General features: G+C 37.5%; 2 protein-coding genes and 1 pseudogene across 3 annotated transcripts; all 3 read right to left on the reverse strand.

Moving 5' to 3' along the window:
• Nucleotides 1–908: 908 nt before the first annotated feature.
• On the reverse strand, nt 909–2946 carry LOC149208215 (putative disease resistance protein At4g33300 pseudogene; annotated as a pseudogene). The gene is made up of 4 exons (XR_016253061.1): nt 2702–2946; nt 1911–2577; nt 1405–1817; nt 909–1193 (listed from the first exon to the last, which is right to left on the reverse strand). The product of XR_016253061.1 is annotated as a putative disease resistance protein At4g33300 pseudogene (transcript).
• A 5529-nt stretch (nt 2947–8475) lies between these two features.
• LOC149208216 (uncharacterized) lies at nt 8476–9285 on the reverse strand. Its single transcript, XM_089398270.1, has one exon. The coding sequence runs from the start codon at nt 9283–9285 to the stop codon at nt 8476–8478; it is 810 nt and encodes a 269-aa protein (XP_089254396.1).
• Nucleotides 9286–20170: 10885 nt separating this feature from the next.
• Nucleotides 20171–22118, reverse strand: LOC149208217 (replication factor C subunit 1-like). Its single transcript, XM_089395963.1, has 4 exons — nt 21919–22118; nt 21685–21746; nt 21238–21584; nt 20171–20834 (listed from the first exon to the last, which is right to left on the reverse strand). Exons 1-3 carry the CDS (start codon nt 22006–22008, stop codon nt 21512–21514), a joined length of 225 nt encoding a protein of 74 aa, XP_089252089.1. The 5' UTR covers nt 22009–22118; the 3' UTR covers nt 20171–20834; nt 21238–21511.
• Nucleotides 22119–24286: the final 2168 nt, after the last annotated feature.

The raw sequence follows: 24286 nt of genomic DNA on the forward strand, positions 1-24286 counted from the left end.
ACATTGTGTTTGTTTAAACGCCCGAAATGCGATGCGAGAAGAGTTACAACGCCATCGCAGTTTCGTATCTTGCATGTTTCACAATAACCTTTTTAAAGCGGGAACTCTATGAATGGTGATATGCAATGCGAGAATTAAGCCTAAAAACTTAAGGACTTAATTTATGTCGATTCCCATGATAGTTTCGAGCATACTTAATCAATTTTCTTGATTTTGGATGGTTCAGAAAGGTCTTTTGGTGGGTTTAAATCATGCTATATGTGTGAAGGTAAGTTTCTAGTAGTTTTTCTAAAAAAAAGGGTTTTGATTATTATATTTTCTTTATTCCAAAAAATAAAATAGATTCCTAAATGCTAAGTTTTGTTTTTTGGATAGCTTTTTTTTTAAGGGTCCCCATTTATTAACATAATATTAACTACTATCATTAATAAATAGGGGGTTGTTGAATACCACAACAATTGGTGATTCACTTGGAAGGACCAGTTATCTCTGAGAGTTTTCTGAAATTTCTAAAACTTTCAAAATAAAGATAGTTTTGAAAAATAAAATAGTTACATGGAATATAAGGTAAGAAATACTGCTCTTTATTAATAAAACAACATCTACTTAACTATCGTTCTTTTTTATTATTCTTTTCTCATAAAAAGTTACTTTGTCTACATCAATCTTTACTTGGTTTTTTCAAGATAAAAGCAAGAAGTCTCTCCTCAGATCAGTTTTCTGTATACTCAATTGTCGTAGGTAGAGCCTCCGCTGCCAGTAGGTGTTCATAGCCTCGACAGGGTTACCTTTTAACCATCAATGATCCAGTATCCCACTTAAATCAGAATGCAATTTTAAAGATAAGCTCGTAAGTGTACTTATTGCTTTCTTTCTTTTCTGAAGTAATTCATTGTTGCTTCAGCTCTTCATTTTTTGTACCCAAATATCCAAATATCCAATAATGAGTCCACGTTGAATTTTCTACCCTTGGGAAATGCTCCCAAGTCCAAAAAGCACTCCTTTGATTCATCATCAAGGACATCTATGCTGGTTTCCAAGCAATCAAGAAGCTCCTCTCTGTGATATTGTGATATAGGTTCTGCCCTTGAAAGTTTCTTCTTCGCGTTTTCCCAAACTGGCAGTGGCTCATTACGCAAGGAGCTTCCAATGACCTTGAGGGCAAGTGGTAAACCCATACACATTGCTTCAACCTATAGATATTATACATGTTAAACGTTGACTTATTCTTCTCCAAAAAACTAAATTATTCAAAAAATTATGTACTTTTATTACCCTCACTATTATTCGCAATTTTAGACTTGGAAAACCATTTATCCATGGAAAATCTCTCTGTATACTAATTCTTAAATAGGAGGATAGATAGACAAATATGAGATAACAAATAGTATGTCTAATGCATACCTCTTTAACAAGATATTCATCTTCTGTTTCTGGAATCGAAGGCTGTCCAAAGGCCCAGAAACAAAAAAGGGAGAGGGCATCAGTCCTCTGCAACATGGGTATGTGATACACATGGCTGCTGTTTGTCCTTGGAATGCTGTAATCCTGCCTGGATGTGATAACTGTCTTGTATCCCTTTGCAACAAACAATAACTGTTCGGCATTTGATCTCGACCAAACATCATCCAAAACGACCAAAGTTTGTCGATTTCCTTTTAGACTCAGATTTCTCTGCAGTTGGTTATGCGCATCCTCGATACTCTGAAAATTAGGCCTCTCAGCTCCAATTATCTTGTCCCACATAGTTTCCAAAAGCGCCTTTACATTTGGAGATTGTGAAACAGTAATGAAAACTATATTATTTTGGAAGAAATCTGATAAACACAAAAAGAATGAGCACTTCAAGCCAAACTGAAGAAACAAAAATGGAAATTTGGAGTGAATATTAAAAGGGGGGGAGTTCTTACCTTTGACTTGAAGATCATTGCAAAGGGCTAATGCAAGGGTGGTTTTGCCGCTTCCACCCATCCCTTCGACCCCAATGATATTAACTTCATTCTGGAATAGGATTTGTTTGACATCATCGACAGGAATATTCAAACCCACTACAAAGCTCGGTATACCCGGATTTGGGAGTTGCAGATACTGGTGGATTGTTCATCCATTGTAGTATCATGCAACCCATCAATGGAGCTATGAAATAGTTGCATTGTGCTTATTTGTTGAAGCATGAAGGAATTGAAAGTAGCATCACTAGTGAATTTGGAATTCACACTCTCAATTATATGCCGACCCATTTCTTCAACACGTTCAGATCGTTCGCTACAATTCTTGAAATCTACATTTAGCTTGTGGACATCAAGGATAAGGTTGGCCAGGCCTTGGGTGAGCAAAAAATCGTTGACATTCTTTTCTATCTTTAGGATCTGCTTTCCATAGCGATACCTTCTGTATAAATTAAAGCTACTCAGTTGCTCTAATTTTTTGACGAGATGAAGACCATCTTGCAGCTGCGCCTGAAAGTCTTTGAATGGGTGGCCTCTCTGAGGTGCGGGGACGTCTACGTCAGAAGAAAGCTTGGAGATTTCATCAATGGCTGGCTTGAGGAGCAAGAGCTTTTGCTTGAGTTCCTCGCTGGAAGATTTGCCGGACACAACAATATTCATGATGGTACTGTTTACAATGAACAACTAGTTACTACAAGCAAATCGACTACTGAATTTCGGATATCAATTAAGAAACAAGTTCATACTTATACCTTACTGCAAAATTCGATACGCAGCTTTTGAGCAGTGGGAGGACTCTCGGCTAGATTGAAGCGTCGACACAAATGACTTCATTCAAGTCGATTAATTGGTCTACCAGAACAGATGACACTCTTAAAAATAAATATGTCAGGCTCCTTTTTAAAGAGGAGCGTGTCGCTCCAGGAGATTGAATGCTGAGAAATTTCACATATGCCACGATTAAGCTTCGGGAAACTGATACGAAGCATCGTTGGCTGCGGACGAAATTCAAAGGATCTGAACATATGCCGGTGTCCGACCACGTATTCACCTTTTTCAAATATTTTTTGTTGTACCAAACGTGTCCGACCACGTATTCACCTTTTTCAAATATTTTTTGTTGTACAAAACGTGCACTGCACTGCAATGGCAATGGTTAAAATTTGCGAAAATTGACAATCGCGTATGTAACTCCACATCGTGGGATACGGGGCTATCAGATCGCCCATTATTTTGGCAGAATTTCAACTGTTCACATCGAATTTGGTAGGTTGTTCAGTGTGAAAATTTACTGTGATATAGCAATCTCAACCTGTCATTCGAAAAATCTTGCCTTCCTCGAATTTCTAATTTCAATGAATACGACCATATGACTTCAACCTTATTTTTAATTGAGGTCGGTAATACGACCATATGACCCTATGACAGGTCGGTAATTGAGGTCGGTTCGTCAAACTCGGGTAAAAGTTATCTTAAACATGTCGGTAATTGAGGTCGGTTCGTCAAACTCGGCTATGTTTAAAACGCGTGGTCTGAACCGTCCACATTTATTCTAAAAAAAATATTAGTTTTTTCGGGCAGATTTTTAGTTAAATTTAGTAAGAAGTTTTAAAAAATAGGTTAGAATTTTCAAGTGGTGAAATTTGGAGTGTAATAAGTTTTTTCTAATGTTAAATCTATCTGTAATGTTTTTTTTTAACTGAAATGGTTATGTTTTTTTTTAACTGAAATGGTTATGGATTTTATTTATTTGAAAGGATCTTGGGTCTTTGCTAGAGTGACCCCTATTACATTGCAGAGTTCTAATTGTTGCTAATTATGATCTATTTGATTTTCAGGGCATTTGTACAAAGCTTTCATTGTTTACAATTAGCAGTCCTTTTATAAGAGAGTTGCCTTTGTTTGCCATCTGACAAAGCTTTCATTGTTTACATTGTTTACAATTAGCAGTCTTTTCATAAGAGAGTTGCCTTTGTTTGCCATCTAAGCAGCGTCACTATTTGACTTTCTAAGAATATGATAAAACTTGCACGTGTCAAAGTCTAGGAGAACTCTCTTCAATCTGTCCAGTATTTTGTTGAGGCTGGCATTGCTAAACAGTATTCCCAACTTTAGGTTTTTTATTATTATCTCTGAATCTCCGAAAACTTGAAGGTCTTTGGCACCTTTGTCTCTTGCAATATGGCAAGCTTTGAGAAGCCCAAGAATCTCTGCTTGATTGTTGGATTTCTGGCCTAATCCCCAGCTGAAACAGTCTTTTGAAGCCCCATCCGGAGAGTAGATGACCCCCCAGCACCAGCGGCGCCGGGATTACCTTTAGACGCTCCGTCGAAGAAAATTGTGGATAAGTTTTGAGACCGCCACCAAGATTGAAAATTATCATCTTTGTCTCTTATGCGCCATTCCTGATTTACCTTTTGAGGAGAGAGGAGATGCTTATGCGGGGAAGGCTCTAGCAGGCCTAGCCATCTTTTTTCTTCAGGGAGTAACAAAGGGTCATCTTTGAAATACTGCTGTTGGGCCGCTTCTAAGAGAAAGGATTTAGCTTTTGCAGCAACTTGCAATGAAGAGTGCCTCATCTCTCTGAAAATCAACTGATTTTGAGCCAGCCAAAGCTGCCAACAAACGTATTTAGGGAGAGTTGTCCAAATTTTGCTCCATAATGATTTGGAAGGGATGCGCTAGGAATAGAGTAAGCTCCATGTGGGATAGAGATCTGCAACAGAGATTTGTGAAGGCAATATAATCTGAAATTCATGTAAAATAATTCCCCATACCTCTTTTGCAAAATTGCACTCCAAGAAAAGGTGCTGGGTTGTTTCGAAATTGTTACTGCATAACACACATCTGTGCGGCCCTGCTATATTCCTTTTTTCCAGGTTATCACCAGTTAGGAGTTTATTATGGGCCAGAGTCCAGAAGAAGAAATTCACTTTTGGTAAGGCTAGGGGGTCCCAGACATTCTTCCAAAAGGCCGGTGTTTGTTTGCTGTTTCTTGAGGCCTGCAATGCTCTATAACCTGCAGTTGTGGTGTAGACTTCAGACTGACCCCAACCCCAGCTATATTTCATGGATCTGTTGACAGGCGTTGCTTCCTCCAGCAGATCTTCAAGCAGGGTTTGTTGATGGAATAACCGCGCTGGGACTCCATGAAAATCCCATCCTGCCCAATCTCCACGCTGATCCCAAATTGAAAGGTCGTATATGGTGTTGACTCCTGCTTGCTTCAGCCAGTCCCTGAGATCAGCTATGTCCTCATTATTATTCAGAGGTTCTTTCCCCATAATACTGTCGAGCCACAGGTGGGTGCGTTTGTTGTTGCCAGGGATCCTGTAGACCTGTTTGTTGAAGAACTTGCTGCTTTTGCAGCATAATTTCCACACCTGCGTGTTGTTTACTGTATATGCGTTCTGGAGGTTGTTGAGGGATTTGTTGGGTCCGTAATTTGTACGCAGCAAGACACTAACCGGATGAGAGGGCTCATGGATCAACTTCCACAAAATCTTTCCTCCCAGCGCTAGATTGACGAGAGCTGGGTCTCTAATTTGCAGCCCTCCTTCTGCCATTGTTTTTTTCACCACATCCCAATTCACCAGATGTATTTTGTTTTTGTTACCCTTACCTCCCTGCCACAAGAAGTCTCTGAGCAGTTTGGAGATTTGTTCTGACACATTTCTTGGTGCTAGGAGAAACGCTGCCTGGAAAATTGGTAGCGCCAACAGCATGGCTTTTATTAAAATTACTTTGCCTCCCTTCATCAGCCAATAGCCTCCCCACGCTGCAATTTTTGTTTTAATTTTCGAGATTATTTCGCTCCAAAGCGATCTTTTATTGGCTCCTGATATGATGGGAAGGCCCAGGTACTTGAATCTATCCCATGTTGCTTGACCTTTGAATCCGAGGAGAGTGGTTATGCCAGTGAGTTCCCTCTGATCTATATTCCAGCCAAAAACTTCGCTTTTGCTCTCATTGATTAATGCCCCAAAGGCTCTGCAATAACTTATGAGTACTGTGTCAATGGCTTTGGCAATTCTGATGGAGGCTCCACCAAGGAGAAGGGAATCGTCAGCAAATAGAACGTGGTTTAGGGCTTCAGCTCCATGGGAAGGTTTGAGACCCAGAATGTTGTCATTTAGTCTTTCAGCAATGAGTTTACGACTGAGGGAATCTGCCATTATGATGTACAGGAATGGGGAGAGAGGGCATCCCTGCCTGATACCTCTCTGGGCTTGGAAGAAATTTGTGGGGCGACCGTTGACTAAAGGGGCAATCCATGGTTTGTCGATGCAAGCTTTAATAAGATTAACGAATTGGGTCGAAAATCCAAAGGAGAGAAGGACATTGATGAGGAAAGAGCGATCCACTCTATCAAAGGCATTTTCCATGTCTAATTTAATCAACATACCTTTTTCATTCCGCTGCTTGCTTGAGTGCATGGTCTCCTGAACTTGGATTACATTATCCAGAATATGCCTACCTTCCACGAAACCATCTTGAGGAGAGGAGATCAGTCTTTTTAACAGGGGCTTGATCCGGTTTGATAACAGTTTAGCCAGAATTTTATATGAAGCATTACACAACGAAATGGGCCTGAATCTTGCGAATGTCTCCGGATTGGTGTCTTTGGGGATTAAAGCGAGGTAAGTGGAGTTGGTTCTTCCACCTATCTTGGCATTTTTCATGAACCAACCTATCATTTTGTGGAGATCAGCTTTGATAAGATGCCAACAAGCTTTGTAGAAATGGATTGTAAATCCATCAAGCCCGAGAGCCTTGTCTGCGTCCATGGACCAGATAACGTTTATGATTTCCTCCTCAGTGATTGGCCTACAGAGAGTTGTGTTTTCTTCAAGGCTGATGAGAGAAGGGATGTTAGCGATGAAGTCAGCGGCTTCCTCATTGTTGTTGTGAGTTCCTTCTCTGTAAAGATTCCTAAAGTGGGTTTCGGCGGCAGCTTTGACTTGGTTAAAGCCTTTGCAAACATTTCCCTCAACTGTTTTGATTTTTGCTATGTGGTTCCTTGACAATCTCGCTCTATATTGTCGGTGGAAGAAGGAGGTGTTTCGGTCTCTAGCCTTCAGCCACAAACTTCTGGATTTGAGTCTCCAGTATTCTTTTTCCATTCTGAAAGATTGGTGTGTGGATCGTTGGGCTTTTATTTCTTTTTCTAGCAACTCTGTTGTGATATCTTTGCTTTCCATCTCTATTTGCAGAGCCTGCAATGAATCGACTGACTCCTTTCTTTGCTCGGTAGGAGAGGAGGCTGGTCTCTTTATCCAGTTCTTCAGAGCCTGTTTTGTGGCTTTCAACTTTTGCTCCCAGACATAGCTTGGGGATCCCATGAAAGTTTTGGCCCAAGCTGCCTTCACTGTCTCTATAAAACCTTCCCTCTCGATCCATAGAGGGCTGAACCGAAACGGAATAGGTCCTAGGTCTTCTTCATCTTCCAAGAGTAGATGAATAGGCTTATGATCAGAAGCAAGTTTAGGCAAAATTTTAGTGATGATTATCTTTCTGTTCATCATTATGGAGCTTTGTACCATGAATCGGTCTAAACGTGCTGAGATGTGATCTGTTCCCACTCTGTTATTGGACCAAGTGTAAATGCCGCAGACAGGATTGAAGTCCAAAAGATCCCAGTGCTGAAAGAGCTCCTCCACCTCATCTAGCATGGGGTCTCTATTGCTTGACCCCCCCCTTCTCTTTTGCTTTCATAATGATGTTGAGATCCCCTACTATGATGATATTGTTGGGGGATGTCTACTCTAAAAAGGCGGAGAGAGAGTTCCAGCATTCTCGCTTTTCATAGTAAGAAACTGTGACATAAAGATTGAAAAGGGAAATAGACAACTTACTTGATTTGTGCATCAATTCCGTAAAGATCCAGTGCTGTGTTTCTTGATTATTTTTTAGATGAAAAACGTCTTCATTCCAGAGAGTTGCCAACCCTCCAAAAGTTCCCCTTGAGCTGACAACTTTGCCTGTTCTTTTATTCCACTTTGAACTGTTGATCTCTAGAAGGGCTTGGCCTTCTATTTTGGTCTCTTGGAGCATGAGGATATTTGAGGGTTCTGCTTTCATAAGATCCTTAGATGCTTCTATTTTGGAGGGGTTCCCGAGTCCTCTACAGTTCCAAGAGACGAGATTCATTATTTACTTGAGGGAGTATTGAGGCCTCCCTTGGAAGGCCTTGGTCTGATATTTCGCCCAACAGACGTTTCTATTGTAGCTTGACTTCCTTGTATTTTGAGTCTTTCTACCTCCTCCTCCCTCTTTTCTTTACAGGATTTCCTTCCTGCTTTTTTCGTTTGTCTCTCGTAGGTTTCATCCTCCGAGCAACCAGAGCTTTCAACTGGTTTTTTCTTTGCTATTTTTGCATATGAGGGATTGGAGGGACTGCTTTGGATGGCCTCGGTCTGAATTGCTTCCCCTTCCTCTTTGTTTGAGGGTGGAGTGTCCACCTGTTCTACATTCTCCTGGGATAGGGTTACTTGATTGTTCTGAGCACTTTTTGTCCCTTTTGGAATTACTTCCGTTTCTTGGTTGGCTTTGGCGCTGCTAGGGCCTCCGTCCATGTTGCCTTTTCCTGTGCCTTTTTTGAGATTTCATTCTTTTGGACTAGAGTCCATTGTTCCCCATTCTGTTTGTCTACTTGCTCCTCTGCTTTTTTTTTACAATTCTTTGCAAAGTGTCCATGACCGTGGCAATGTCTGCATTTAAAGGGTAGTTGTTCGTAGTCCAACTCCTGGACATGCGTCCACCCAGCTACAGTGAGTTTGATAGCTTCCGGTAACCCCTCTTCTAGGTCCACTTCTACGCAGATACGGGCGCATGAATACTGGTCTTTTCTCGCAGCTTGATCTATATATTTTCCCAATGCATTACCTATGATCTGAAGGGATTTTTGGTTCCAGCAGTGAAGTGGCAAATGGGGGAGCCTAACCCAGACCGGGACAGCAGAGGGGATGTCCTGGGTGGGATCGAAATCAGGAGACCATTTGTTCAGATAAAGACCCTGGGGTCCCATGAAATACGGTCCATTTCTAAAGATTAAGCCTCTGTCATCTGGGTTTTCGAAGACAAACACAAAGAAACCCTTACCTACAAAATAACTTTTGACTCCCTCTTTGATCAGGGGCTTCCAGTTCCTTTGGGTCCATTCATCAACTGACTTGGGAGATGGCCAGAGGCCCGTGAACTGACCTATGAGGCCTCTCTCCGCAAGGTTCAAAGCTACTTCTTCTTCTGGTAGGGCTACTGATGGAATCGTGTCCAGTTTCTTAACGAACTTCTGTTGAGACGCTGAGGGAGGGCGCTTTGGTCCAACGGCTACCATTGATATGAAAGCTAACACCTTCGGAGGCGGCGAAGGAGGGGGATCAGGGTCCCCGCTGGCCTCTAGTGACTGAGGCTGGGCGGACGAAAGGATGCATTGGCCAGGGGCGCGCTGGTGCAGTCAGTAGTTGCAGAGCAGGAGCGCGCGTGGATAAATCTATTTGTAATGTTACTATGTTAATTGCAATAACAACAATTTAAAATTTTATAATTTAAAAAGTGGAAATTTTTATCATATTTTGAAAAAATTTAGTAGAATTTTTTTTGATATCCCTAGAGTTTTAGGATTTTGGATACCTCAAAATTTTTTATGGTGTTAATAGAAAAACAGAGACATGCACGCATAAAGCAAAAGTTTTATTACACTCCATAAAACTGACTCACATGAATATATCACATTTTTACGGTGTTAATAACATCCAATTGGTTCCAAAACAAAAGAATTGATTGTTGAGAAATTATTTCAACAATTCAACAAAATCTATCTACCATAAAAAAAACAAATGTATTAAATTCATTTCCACCATTAAAAACAATTCAAACTCTAACCAAATTAGATTTTCTAATTTTATTTTTTTTCCACTGTCGGAACCTCGACAACGCTCCAAAAATGACCTAATCCCAGGAAAAAATATTTTACTGAGAAATTATTGCCTTAATGCCTGTTTAAAACTCAGAGGCGGAATATTATATACCGCCGCAGAGTGCATGGCACGTCGGTAATTAAATGAAAAATATTAAATGTTGCCGCAGAGTGCATAACATTTGGACATTTGTAAGCAAAATATCAAATGTCATCGACACTGCAGACATCTGTAAGCAAAATGAAATCTGAAATAGTTGAGATTAAGCGCCTCTATCCACAATGCGGCGGCATTTTTAAATCAGCCGCGGATATACGTCGCCTCCGGGTTATGTTTTTCATTTTTTATCAAAATGTCGGTAATCAATGTCGGTTCGACTAAATTCCGCGCGGTGTTATGTTTTGATTGGTGGATGTTTTTTCCAAAATGTCGGTGTCGTAAGTGGAGGGCATTATCAAATGTTAGGACCCTTTTTAAGGAGAAGCGTGTCTTTCCAGGAGATTGAACGCTGAGAAATTTCACATATGCCACGATTAAGCTTCGGGAAACTGAAACGAAGTATCATCGGCTGCTGACGAAATTCAAAGGATCAGAGCATATGACAATGTCCGACCACGTATTCAGCTTTTTCAAATATTTTTTGTTGTACAAAACGTGCACTGCACTGCAATGGCAATGGTTAAAATTTGAGAAAATTGACTGTCGCGTATGAACCCCACAGCGTGGGATATGGGGCTATCAGAGACCGCCAATTATTTTCGCTGAATTTCACCTACATCCAAATTTGGTCGGATGTTCAGTGTGAAAATTTACTGTGATATAGCAATTGCAAATTGACATATATAATTTGAATCCATCCAGCAATTTAAGATGCTAATAACGCAAACTGTCATTCGAAAAATCTTGCATGCATCCAATTTCTAATTTCAATGAATACGACCATACGACGTCAACCTTATTGTTAACAAAATAAAGTACTACTATTTTTTTCTATTTTTTTAAAGAGGTCGGCTATGTTGAAAAAGCGTAGTCTAAATCATCAACATTTATGTTGAAAAAAATATTACTAGCATTTGTATCAGATGTTGCAAAAGAAACGCCGTAAGACATAACTATGGGTCTTAATGGAATATTTTTTTTATGAATCATTATTTGCCCATAGATTTTGGGGGTCATAGGACGACGAGGGATCAATTTTTTTTTATAAGAGGATTGAGAATAAGAAGAGAAATCACAGTTTTTTATATGCCATGGCACTTATTGCACCCAAATTTAGGAGTTAAAAAACTTCATATCGTTGAAAAAATTCTACTTCAAAATCAAATGCATTGTCTGTGATTATGCATCCAATTTCTAATTTCAATGAATACGACCATATGACGTCAACCTTATTGTTAACAAAATAAAGTACTACTATTTTTTTCTATTTTTTTAAAGAGGTCGGCTATGTTGAAAAAGCGTAGTCTAAACCATCAACATTTAAATTAGGCAAATTTTGGAAAAAAAGGGTTAGAATTGTCCAGTTGTGAATTTATTTGTAATGTTATTTGGTTAATTGTAATAATAAAAAATTAAAATTTCATAATCCAGAAAATTGAAATTTTCACGAGATTTTAAAAAAATCTAACAACTTTTTTTAAATTTATTAAACTCTAAACTTTTGAGTGTATCTAAGTGAAATCTATTTCCACTCTAAAAACAATTCAAGAAAATTTATTAAACTTTAAGACTTTGAATGTATCTAAGTGAAATCTATTTCCACTCTAAAAATAATTCAAATTTTCTAGAAATTAGTTTTTTTAAATAATTTCTATCTCAAAATTAGATTTCTTAAATATATTTTCATTAAATTTCTTTATCCAAACACAAAACAATTCAAACTCTCCCGAGACAAAACAATTCAAACTCTCCTAAGATTACATTTCTTAAATATATTTTTTACGAGATTTCCCTAGCCAAACTCGTGGACATGGAGGCCAAAAATGACAAAATTCCCAAAAAAAAATTATATTACTGAGAAAATTATGGCCTCGATGCCGCAGAGTGCATAGCACGTCCGTAATTAAAGGAGAAATATTCAATGCTTCTGCACTGTGCATAATGTTTGGACATTTGTACAGCTTTTTGGGACCCCATGTGTTTGCCATATGATGTATATCCAGAACTTTTATGAATATAATACAGCTTTTTTTCTTCTGGAAAAAAAAGTTTGGACATTTGTAAGTATAATATCAAATGCCACCGACAGTGCATACACCTGTAAGCAAAATATTAAATCTGAAATACTAGAGACTAAAGGGTCTCTATCCACAATGCGGCGGCATTTTTAAATCAGCCACATAACATACCGTGCCTCCACGTTATGTTTTTCAAAATGTCGGTAATCGATGTCGGTTCGACAAAATTCCGCTCCTTGATATATTTTGATTGGTGGATGCTTTTTTTTTCCAAAATGTCGGTGTCGGTAATCGAGGGCAATTCGACAATCGCGGCCTCTCGCGTGTCTTCTTTTTAAAGAAAAGTAAACTGTGTAGTTTTTCTTAAATGTCGGCAGTTTCGGCGGTCGACAACTTTTTGAGGAATGGTCGGTGGAGAAACACACACTCACATTACCTTTTTTAAGTTAAAAAAACAAATATACTTTAATCGATTTTTTTTTTTTAATAAGAATTTTGGTTCAATTAATAAGAAGGGATTGGCCAAAGTAATTCGCAGATTATTGTTGAAAGTTAAAGGAGACTCTTTATTGGTATCATAAGATGTTGATTCATGAGCATGCTTCCAAAAACACAAAGATATATCTTTGTTTACCAATTGTCTATTTGTAGGGGTTACTATTTCCCTGTTGAGTCCTCATGAGTATGATGAATAATAGTCTTATCCTTATTCCCCCAAATCATAACATCATCAACACCCTCATCTTCTTAGTGAGAGATAAAAGAAGTTTTGCCCTCCATATGGGGCGGGAGACAAACTTTCCAACTTTTAAATTTGGAAGATCTATCATGACGATCCTTGTTGGGATTTTACTAAGGGAAAGAATTCTATAAATGGCCAGTTTGTAGATAGACTCAACACCGAAATGCAAAATTTTCATAATGCAAAGATTCAATGAGACCAATGATAATCTTTGATTTTTAAACTCATTTGATTTTGCATCCCTTTTTTGATATCAATTTCCATACATATTATATCATAGGTGTACAAGCCAAGCTGTCCTTGAGAAGGATATGTGGCAAGAAAATGACCCAAGGAGATTCCAATACCTCAAAAAATTGAATAGTGCCGTAAGTGGGCAGGAAGATTAGGAAATCGAACACAGATTGGAAGCTTGGTAAAACTATTGTAGAGGGTTGAAATTCGAAAACCAATGGGTTATAAACAGATTGGATCTACCCAGAACCAAGACGCACGAGTTAGGGCCTTTCGGTAATCTTCTGATTCAACAAAACATAATATAAAAATCCTTTTGAGCAGAAGATAACATTGCACTTCTTGGTCTAGGGTGAATGAATCCACTTATAAATATCCTATGAATGAGGCCATAAGTCATTGAAGCAACAGATGAGCCGTGAGACAGTGTAGATCTCAAAGAAATCCTCCAGATCTGAGTACGAAACTTCCACAGAGGGTATAACCTCTAATTTGTCCACCTAGAATGACTTAGGAGCTACCTGAGGCTAATGAGAGTTGGGACCTATCCTGAGGGCATCCTTGAAAAACATGGGCTTTGATGTAGAAGATGCCCCTACACCCCTGGATCCACAATTCAGGCAAGTAACAAGAGAAATAGAGGCATCCTTCTTAATTTCATAATCTTTGAGTACTAGTTCCATCTTAAGTTTTCTTCCGTTGTAGTGGAGCCCCAATGAACCCGCTGAAATTCCCATCAATTCTTGTATCTTGGCTGCGAGTGTGAGTACAACATCAACCTCATTGACCCTTATGCAGAGGGACTCTCCAGAGAGATACATGACAAATATTGGTAATATTTGGAGATCAATATCCCCAATTCCTTCCTCGTTTGACTGGTGCGTCTTTTCAAACACATCACGTACTTTTTCTCCTTTATCACTCTATAGGTGAGCTTCTCGTTCTAGCTTTTTGACAAACATTTTACAGGAAATCATCCCTTCAAAGGCCACTCTAGGCCATCACTCTGCTCCCATATGGACATCACCACTAGGGTTGTACCCATTAACATTCGAACCATAGCCCACAAAGACATCACCACTGGGATGAAAACCCCCCATGCCCTTGGGCTCTCGGCCACTCACATCGGTATTGTTTTTGAAATTAGGATACCCAGGCGATGCCCTATTAATCTTCATTATAGACCTGTTATTGGACGAAGGCCTCAAGAGTGAGGAAGGCGAACACTCTATTCTCAACCATGTTGTGACACCTCCACTCAAACCTTATTTGACTTTGTTTCTAAGACACAAATAATTAATTTACATTTCATAAATTATATAAATTATTAAAAATGATCATCTTTTTTTTTTGTATTTAGAGAAATTTGCAATTGGATTGGTTTCGTATTTTCGAATCCAACCACTTCTACTAAGTCTACTGCAATCACTACCACTATAACCTCTAAGTGGGTGCCTATCAATTCCAAGTGCTACCACTATAAACTCTAGGCAGGTGCCTCTTGATTACAACCGATGCCACTATAACCTTAGGTGCTTAAGTATACCCCTTCTGCATGTTAGAAAATTAGAAAGGCAAAAATATTTTCTTATACTTGATAATTACTTGTGATGTTCTTGATTTCTTATTAGGTTTCTTTATATCTTCTTTCTTTAGTTCATAAAGCAATTACCAAAGCAATAGCACATAAATCAATGGACACCATATATAGGCACATAGCCAGGGAAAAACCACTCTTTAGGGGAAAACCCAGTCCATATTTTTTCCTTCAATAGTTTTCTTGAGATATTTGAAGACTCTAGACCTTAGCACAAACTTTCCTCTACACCAATTCAACCTTCTTCATCCTTTACAGATGATCCTACTTGACCTAGCATCAAGAGCAGCAATAACAACACTTTCTTGGACCCAACAAACTCAATATTTATTTAGAGAGTTCGATCTTCACTAAAAGAGTTCGATCTTCACTTAGAAACTTCGATCTTGGCACAATACAACTTCCTGATGCAGGATTACCCAATAATAACAACTTCAACCTATGCTTGATATAGCAGTAGCCACATGTAGCAATTGGCAGTGGCATCAACAAGAGAACTTCAATATTCAAAACTAGGGCACGAGGGAGAGAGAGAGAGAGAGAGATGCACCAAAACTTCTATTTTCCTTCCTTTCTTCTCTTAGACAAAGCTCACGCTTATTTTTCCTTCTTCCTTCACTTCACACTTTTTCCCAGCTTCAAAGAGATATTGAACTTGTTTTATTTGATATCCTCCAAATGGAATTCAATCTTCTTCATTTATAGTCTTTAGGTGAGGTCGAATAGCCTTCCTTGAGGTTGATTTGGTGTGGAGACAACATAATTCATTTTTGACTCAATACTAAGCCTTTTTACATGATTCAAAATCCCAAGAAGGGTCTCTTTACAAGTACAATGACTCTATTAACTCAGAATAAATCCTAGAAGTCCTCAATAGGGTTTTTGACCTAAAACATGATGACCTAAGCATGAAACCCATGCTTTAATAAGTCATAATAATAATAATAATAATAATTTTCTTTATTCTTTTGACAAGTAAATTACATGATGACTCAAATACATTAATGAAGGTTGAACCTAGTTACATTTTCCAACACTCCCTCTTAACTAGGGAGGTATTCATCATATACAAGTACAATGAATATCTCAACTATATGAACCATGAAGAATTTTAGGCACCGCAATGTCATGGACTAGATTCTTGACCAAAGAATCTATCCAAGTGGGACTAAGATGGCCTCAAGCTTTCAACGTCTCTAGGTACCATTAGGCCTACTTGCTAACCATCAACCTAGAGATCCAGGTGCGTGTCAAAGCTTTATGATCAATGCCACCTTTCCTACTTTAGGAACTAGACATCAACACAAAGTGTCGGTCTGATGGCTTCCTAGGAAATGCTTCACTCACATAGCCTGAACACCCCTTGATCTATCAAATCAATGACAATGAATCTCTCCTGATCAAACTGATTGGTAACCAGCTTGTTGGATAAGTTGCAACGCTCGCGCATTCTTCTTTTTGTATTTCTTCCATTGTTCCCTCTCTGCATCACTAATGGCTCATTTAACTGCTTCATCTTTAAGTTCTGGAAATCCATCCATAACATATTCCCAAACATCATGAGCTTTCAATATAGTCTCCATCTAAATAACTACACATCATAATTCTTCCATATTAATAATGAAAACTAAGACCAGAAACTAGATAAAATCATCTTCAAAAATTTCTCTTCAAATAATATTAAAACCCTCTTTATAAAAAACTTTATAAACTTTTCAAGCTCTTTTTCCAAAAAACATTTTTTTATAAAGCTTTCCAAATGCTTTATAAAATAAAATAAAGCCTTTATTATTTTATTTTTATAACTTTATAAAAAGCTCTTTATCTATAAGTGCATGAATCAACACGTTATAACATAACCTTTTAAAAAAATCACTTCCCAAAAAACAAAACGTATATGGAGCTTTTGATAAATTCAAAACATAACCACTTTCACCTTTTATATGACCAAGGCACTTGGAATTTGAAGGTTTGACTTGGCGCGGTGAAAAATGTCGTTGAACGCTTTTCGCACTGCTTGCACACCTCCGACGCAGCCAAATTGCGCAGTTTTTGCACACCACTTTCACCTTTTATATGACCAAGGCACTTGGAATTTGAAGGTTTGACTTGGCGCGGTGAAAAATGTCGTTGAACGCTTTTCGCACTGATTGCACACCTCCGACGCAGCCAAATTGCGCAGTTTTTGCACTAACAAGTGAATTCCGTACCTATTTTGCATGTTTTTAATTTTTTTAACAGTGCCACAACTTTACAACACAATTTAAAAAGAGAATTGTTCTTCACTTGGCCCACTCTGTTGGCTCCATGAATCTGTATTTTCTTATGTTACACAAGTTTCTGATATGGAGGTACTTTTGATATGCGGTGATCAATGTCTGATAAGGCTAGAAGTTTTGCTCAAATTGGAAGCGGAAATAATATAATATATTAAAATTTAATATATATTAAAAATAAAAATAAAATAATTTATTTATTTCTATCTAAAACTTGCTAATGAAATTCTATCTTGCAAAGAAATATGTAAAAGATTGAACTTTAAAATACTACAAAAAAAAATCAAAATATCAGTCTATCAACAATTTGCCAATCAAATTCCTTCATAGCAAAGAAGCATGCATAACTCCCAAACTAGAAAAAAAATGTTATTACTCAATTATTAGGCGATTTAATGCAACCTTATATGTTAAGTCACTACTGGTTCAATTCCTTATTTTATTTTTTCTCATCTCTATTATAGTTAGATTATATATATATATATATAAAATAGAGATAAGAAAAAATAAAATATATATTAATAATAATTAAAAAATAGTGTTTAAAACCAATATTATTTTAAAGAGAGTGTGTATAATAAAATTATAAATTTCCAAATTAATATATATTTTATACTTAAATAAATATGAAAATTAAATTAAAAAATGTTTTTTAATAATATTTATGTTTCATAATTTCAACTTTTTTTTCTTTAGTATTCCATCTTTTGTCATGGTCATTCTAGTGGCCAACAATCTGTTTAAATGCTTTTATATCCATCCACCATCCGTGTATATGAGGAGAATGAATAGTTTTCCAATGACAAAGATCATGATAGGTCAGATGCCTTATCTTCATTTGGATAGAATGGCATTCCATAAATGGGTTGTTTCTCTTGGTTCCAGAGCCATATCCAGATCTAAACCAACAACATACCCTTCCCTTTGTACAGTTCCATGAGTTGCAGGGTCAAATACACCTAAGTTTGCATTATTCATTGCAGTGAAGCGCCAAAAACGTCAAAAATTTGTTACATTGAAGCCCCTAAAAAGCTCCAAAGTACCGGTTAAAGCTCGCCATTGTTTTGGCGCGTTCCCGATCAGCACAGCGCCCAAGGTCCCGAGAACGGGAGAGCTCTGGGTACGTGCTCTCCAATGGTCGGGAACAGTACCTGTGTAACTATGGTATTTTCTCATTGTCTCCAGTGTTATTGCCACCAATTTTGAGAATTGACAAGGGCCGTAAGCAGCCTAGAGAGTCACTGCTATGATTGGCAGAAGTCACTACCAGCGAGTTGCACAGGTTTTTGAGCAGAGTATTTTTTAAATAAGAAGAGAGCCGTAGCCCTAGTCATAGAGTCAAGTGGTGACAAGTAGCATCTACAGCGGCTGCCACGTCACTGTCAGTAGTGAGAAAGAGTAAACTAGCAATTGTCCCAAAAGGTACAAAGAGAGGCCGATAGGATTATTAAATTGGAATTGTTGAATTTCTCTAGAAGAGATGTTGGTTCAAGCCTTGTGGAAAACCTTGTTTTCTTGGACTGGGTCATTGCGCAATTACTTTTCTTTAGATGTTTTGTTTATATCTATATTACACAAAACACATTGAATGTCTTCTTTGATTTTAGAGTAAGTTAAAATAATAAAAGCAAAGCAAATCAAGAGCAACAGGAAAACACAAGTAGGAATAACACTTCCAGCAACCATAGCGCAAAAAGAGGCCGAAATCCACATTTGATGGACATAAGTTTTCCCCTTTTATATATTTATATTGGGAAGAAGATATCTACACATTTTGCAAAACCTACCATGTATGCCTTAAAAGTGTGTATTTTGCTTGATACTTTGCTCTAAAATTATATATCTATAAATTCACAAACATTCTTGCACTGAAAATTTATTGATTATGACCCTGTTCACCTTCTTCACAAACCAAACAACCCCCTGCAAGTTATGGACAGCCATGTTCACAGTTTTTTATCGACTTACCAGAAATGTAAACCAACACAAATTTTTGTTTGTGAAAATAATTGTATATTGTATATATAGCTATCTCGAACATGTAGTAATTAAATAACTAATGTAGCCAGTGTCATGGGTTTCTTGCTATTGTGCTTTCTATCTCTTCACATTCCATATAACTGTTTGTCTTTCTGTTCAGGGAAGTCACAGGCCACAAGTACTGAATAGTTGATCACAGCCACAACATTTTTCCTTACATTGATAAACCACTTCCAAGCAAACTTCAAATTCAATTTGGGTAATGCAAAATAGAACTGGAAAACACGTTGTTTTCTTTCAAACGTACAACTACTGAAAAAACAATTTAAAAAAGGTAGAGACAAAATCTTAAAATTATCAGAATTAAAACTATAATTATAAACAATGATTTTTAGATCTTTAGCCTTCAATCAAAATCATCACCTCTGGATGAGTAAAAAGAGAATATACTTGATGTGAATCACATTGAATAAAAGAATAACACAGTAGATATCACTGAATGTAACGCTATCATGAAATGGGTGGTACAATAGGCATACAAAGTTTCTGAAACGAGAACTATCACATATACATAATGCCAGCTCCATGTTACATAATAGGAATCCAGCTACTGTTTTCTGATAGTAGACAGGTATAATGCACCAGATAGCTCACAATATAGGTTGATAGAACCTCTGCTGGCCCACCTTTTGAGCTGCTATTGATATTGTACAGCTTATTAAATCTGAAATAGAGTAAAAGATATAGGAGACAAAACAGACTGGGAATGTGAGTCCTTTATACTGGAAGAGAAAAAAAGAAAAGAGCAGCATGTAAATGCAGAAGAACATAAAGAAAACCACAAGAATTTCTGATTCAACATGTATTTCTTGGGGTCCAGATTCATTCACATGTTTTTAAAAATGCTGACATGCTTAAACCAAAAAAGGAAGAGAACTTGAGAATTTCAAATGCTGTCCTAGCTGTTTTAGATATATTTTCTACAATAAAAAGGAAAAATCATGAATACATTGGCCTGGAAGGCTTACATTGCAAGTGTGATAATACATGAATGGAGCCCCATCTTGATTTACAATGTTCTCTATCCTCAACACTTCACAAGAATCTGTTATAAATGTCCATTAACTAAGATTCCATTGCTCTGGATGGTTGTTTAATAAAAGACTAACCTCACAAGAATCTGTTATAATTTATAAATGTCCATTAACTAAGATTCCATTGCTCTGGATGGTTGTTTAATAAAAGACTAACCAACTGCCTTGCCTCTAACAAAGACTTTTTTGGATCTGTTGCACCTTGAAGCTCATCCAAGCCACTGTCATGAAATTGAGTATCTGCAAAAGATTCTAGCAGTTTCAAATCAACCTCAATTCCCATAACAACATTTGTATTGAACCGCTTAACGTTATCACTGAGAAATGTGGCTACAATGCAATCTGATATGTGCTTCAGAACACCCCTAATCACATTATCCAAAACCTGCGAAGGTAAGTCTTCAAAAAGATTTCAGTAAAGAGACTTCACAAGGTCCTTTGAGGCTTTCTCTTGACTCATGAAACTTCGCAAGAACCCGGACTATCAAAGATCCACAACAGGTATGGGGTTGAACTTACTAAATTTTAAGTTTGTTTTTGGTCAAGCATGTATCTCTTGAATGAAATCTTCATGGCATGCGCTTTGAAACAAATCAAGTTATTCATGACGAAGAAGAACTGATATAATTCCCCTGTGTAAGAGAATGAGGACTACATTGCAAAGATCAACTTAAAGAGAAACCACAATGGAATTTGGTAAACAATATTTATAGCCATATGTATTTTTCACAACTTTGTTGTCTCCCAGGTCCCAAATCCAAGAAAATCTCAGCTCCTTTTATCATTCTTCCCACCCAGAGCATTTGCAAGGCACTGTATCATTCTTCCACTTTGATCCGCATTTATAACAAAACTCGCAACCACATCTGAAACAACACCAACCACCATATGTTTCAGTTCTCCTTGTGGTTTAAATAACCAAGCAATGCCTCTTAGTTTTCCAGTATTGAACAACAAATTTCAATGACAGATTCACCAGAGGCGAGGGAAAGATATTAGATAAGTAGTTTTCAAATACCAGGTTTGCCTAAGCTAGATACATTTGAAGAAACATCTTTGTTAAGCCATTGACAATTAGTATGTAGCTTTGCTTTTCAATTGGAAATACTTAGGCATCCATGTGCACACAGTAAAGATATCATAACCTACAGCTAGGATTAGAAAATCTAATTTTCAGATTGGAACCAATTATCTTTATCAAAGACAAATAGGGTATTATAAAAAAAAAAAAAAATAGTCAACAAAAATGCATTTTACCGGTTCACTGACCTGCAAATCATGTTACAGCATTCAGACGTTTTTTCAACAATTTGTCCACATTTTCCACACAGTCGCCAAGCTTTTTTTTTGGCGAGCTATAAGAGCAACAAATCATCTTTGTCCCTCTCGGAAAAAGACAGTTTCTCCAGGTCAGAGCAATCCAAACCCACATGCCATGGCACACCACATTGAGCACAAAACGACCTTCTGCATTCAGGGCATTCCAACTCTTTAATAATAACAACAGCTGGCTCAGTTGAGCTTCCTACTTCAGGCACATCCTTCAACAAGAGTGCCAAGCAATCCTTGACTTACGGATCATGTCAAACAAAGCATTTTCAGAAAGAATAGTTATCCTGCAACAGATCAGCCCAATGAGAAACCAAATACCTAAATGGAAATGCATCACAAGTGGTATCCACAGAAGAATAGTAAAAAATCTAATTGATTACAAACCCCAGTTCTTTTGCTTTCTGAGATTTGCGACCCCCAATATCTTCATCAACCAACAAATAGCTCTGGATAGGGCATATATGAAAACAGAAAGGTTTCAAAACATTGTTGCTCAAAAAAATATCCAATTATGATAGGGAACTATAAAGAAATTAATTGTTAATTACTTATGACATAAATCGGGGAAAATACAAAAATGAAAAAAAAAAAGTGCAATGTTAGGAAATCTATAACAACCGTTTTCTTGCTGACAGATCCAGTGACGCGCCCTCCGTGACTCTTAATCAGATCTTCTGCCTCCTCCCTCTCTAAGCTGTGCATTAACATGAAAATTCATAATCTCAAGATAGATATTAAAAAGCTTTCTAAACTTTGGGAATTTGAAAATGAGGATTTAAAAACAATAGAACAGTAAATTAACAGTCATAACTTGAGAAAAAAAACCTGTCAAGGATCCCAGTAATCACAAAGGTCAAACCAGGCGATAAAGGGCAATTTCAAGTGATAAAAAATCCAAACTCAAATGATGTTTTAGGCAATAATTTATTTTCTATTTTGGATATGCTTTGATTTTGAGGGGTGCAAATTGACGTAGGAAAAGTTGAAGTCATGTTGGAGTGACCTAATCCCATTAATGTTTTGGATTTAAAGGGTTATTTAGGGGTATAAACATTTTGAGGAAGCTAAGTTATTGTCCTTTTAATCAGCTTAGTGCACACTGTAAAGGAAGGGTAGCCAAGTGGTTGACAGAAAACCAGGCCTTTTCTAATCAAGAAATTAAGAGACTAATCATAACAAGCACCTCTCTAGTCTGTACACATTCCATCTTAAAGATAAAATCAAGAGTTCCATGGAGCACATCTCTCATGAAAATTTAAGCAAGCATCTGCTTCGATTGCATTTTAGCAACTCCATGTATGCATTGTTAATCGACTCGGCTTGAGGTCATGGAATTCTCAAATCATTTTATGAAAACATTACTATGACAAATACTGTTTTAAATATTTGTTGGAGTGGCATACTGCTACTAATGCTTTGGATCTTAAGAGTTGTCGAGGGGTATAAACATTTTTGAGAGAGCTGGGTCATTGTCCTCTTTATCAGCTTTCTGCATTCTGTAGAGGAGGGGTAGTCAAGTGGTTGACACAAGACCACAGAAGGTCTTGGATCAACTATTGTTATTGTCATGGATAATTCAACTGATGTAGTAGATGCAATAGTTCATCTTTCCTTTGTTATGGGATGGATTTGCAAGAATATGGAAAAACTGAAGGTATACAATACTAAACTTAGATCAAACCTGTGCCTAAAATTTCATAATTGTGCCTAAATTTTCAGACATGTAACATTTGTTGTGCTCGAACTTGTGGAAGAGGATTTGTGACCTGTAAACTCTTGGACATGAGGCATATGTCTTGTGTGCAAAAATGCCTAGTAGCTCGAACTTCTAACAGTATCTCAGACCTATGTACAATGAAGACTTGTAACTGAAGCAAAAGTTTTTGAACTGTCACATATCTTTGTGACATTAAGTACTTTTGCATAGATTTTTGACATATGGCAAAGGATCTACAACAATCTCGGGCCTGTGAGAAGACAAGTTTAAAACAGTATGTGCACAACAGTTCAGACCTACTTATTTTTTAGAAGACATAGTTCATATCTGTGCAGAGATTCTCAGAACTGTGACTTAAATCAAACCTGTGCCTAAAATTTCAGAATTGTGCCTAAATTTTCAGACATGTAACATTTGTTGTGCTCCGACTTGTGGAAGAGAATTTGTGACCTGTAAACTCTTGGACATGAGGCATATGTCTTGTGTGCAAAAATGCCTAGTAGCTCGAACTTCTGACAGTATCTCAGACCTATGTACAATGAAGACTTGTAACTGAAGCAAGAGTTTTTGAATTGTCACATATCTTTGTGACATTAAGTACTTTTGCATAGATTTTTGACCTATGGCAAAGGATCTACAACAATCTCGGGCCTGTGAGAAGACAAGTTTAAAACAGTATGTGGACAACAGTTTAGACCTACTTATTTTTTAGAAGACATAGTTCATATCTGTGCAAAGATTCTCAGACCTGTGACTTAGATCAAACCTGTGCCTAAAATTTCAGAATTGTCCCTAAATTTTCAGACATGTAAAAATGCCAACAGTCCTGAAGATATACAGAGCCATGTCAAAGAATTCAGAGAAACATTGCAGTTGTTTGAGGGGATGCATCCTTTTCAAAATTACACTATCCATGCTCAGTACCGAAAGCATTCACCTAGAGTCTTATTAAAATATCCAAACCAAATTCTTTGGTTGAGAAAGGATCCAACCGGAAATCAAAGGAAGTTCAAATAAAGGGTGGATCTATGGAAAATGACAGCAGGAAGGATTCAGATTATACTGTCACGAATTGTTATTGTCTCCTTGTTGAACCGGTTGAGTTAAGAAATATGGAAATTGAATCAACGACTCTTGTATTTGCCACAAGGTGGAACGAATTGCCATAGGATATATTCTATTGGCTTCCTGTGCAATTTGTGTATATCGAATTGTGTGCCAGCAATGGAACAACCTACTTCCCGCAAACTATTTCATAACTTGGTTTTG

This window comes from Pinus tabuliformis, chromosome 1_2 (genome assembly GCF_031772625.1).
Source record: "Pinus tabuliformis cultivar Carrire ecotype Pingquan chromosome 1_2, CPIR1, whole genome shotgun sequence".
Taxonomy (NCBI): domain Eukaryota; kingdom Viridiplantae; phylum Streptophyta; class Pinopsida; order Pinales; family Pinaceae; genus Pinus; species Pinus tabuliformis.

Coding starts and splice junctions, on each gene's coding strand:
- LOC149208217 (XM_089395963.1), bottom strand. CDS start 22,008: ATGTTAATGCACAGCTTAGAGAGGGAGGAGGCAGAAGATCTGATTAAG. Junction 21,747..21,918: donor GATCTGTCAGCAAGAAAACG/GTTGTTATAGAT, acceptor TGCCCTATCCAG/AGCTATTTGTTGGTTGATGA. Junction 21,585..21,684: donor CAGAAAGCAAAAGAACTGGG/GTTTGTAATCAA, acceptor GATCTGTTGCAG/GATAACTATTCTTTCTGAAA.
- LOC149208216 (XM_089398270.1), bottom strand. CDS start 9,285: ATGGTAGCCGTTGGACCAAAGCGCCCTCCCTCAGCGTCTCAACAGAAG.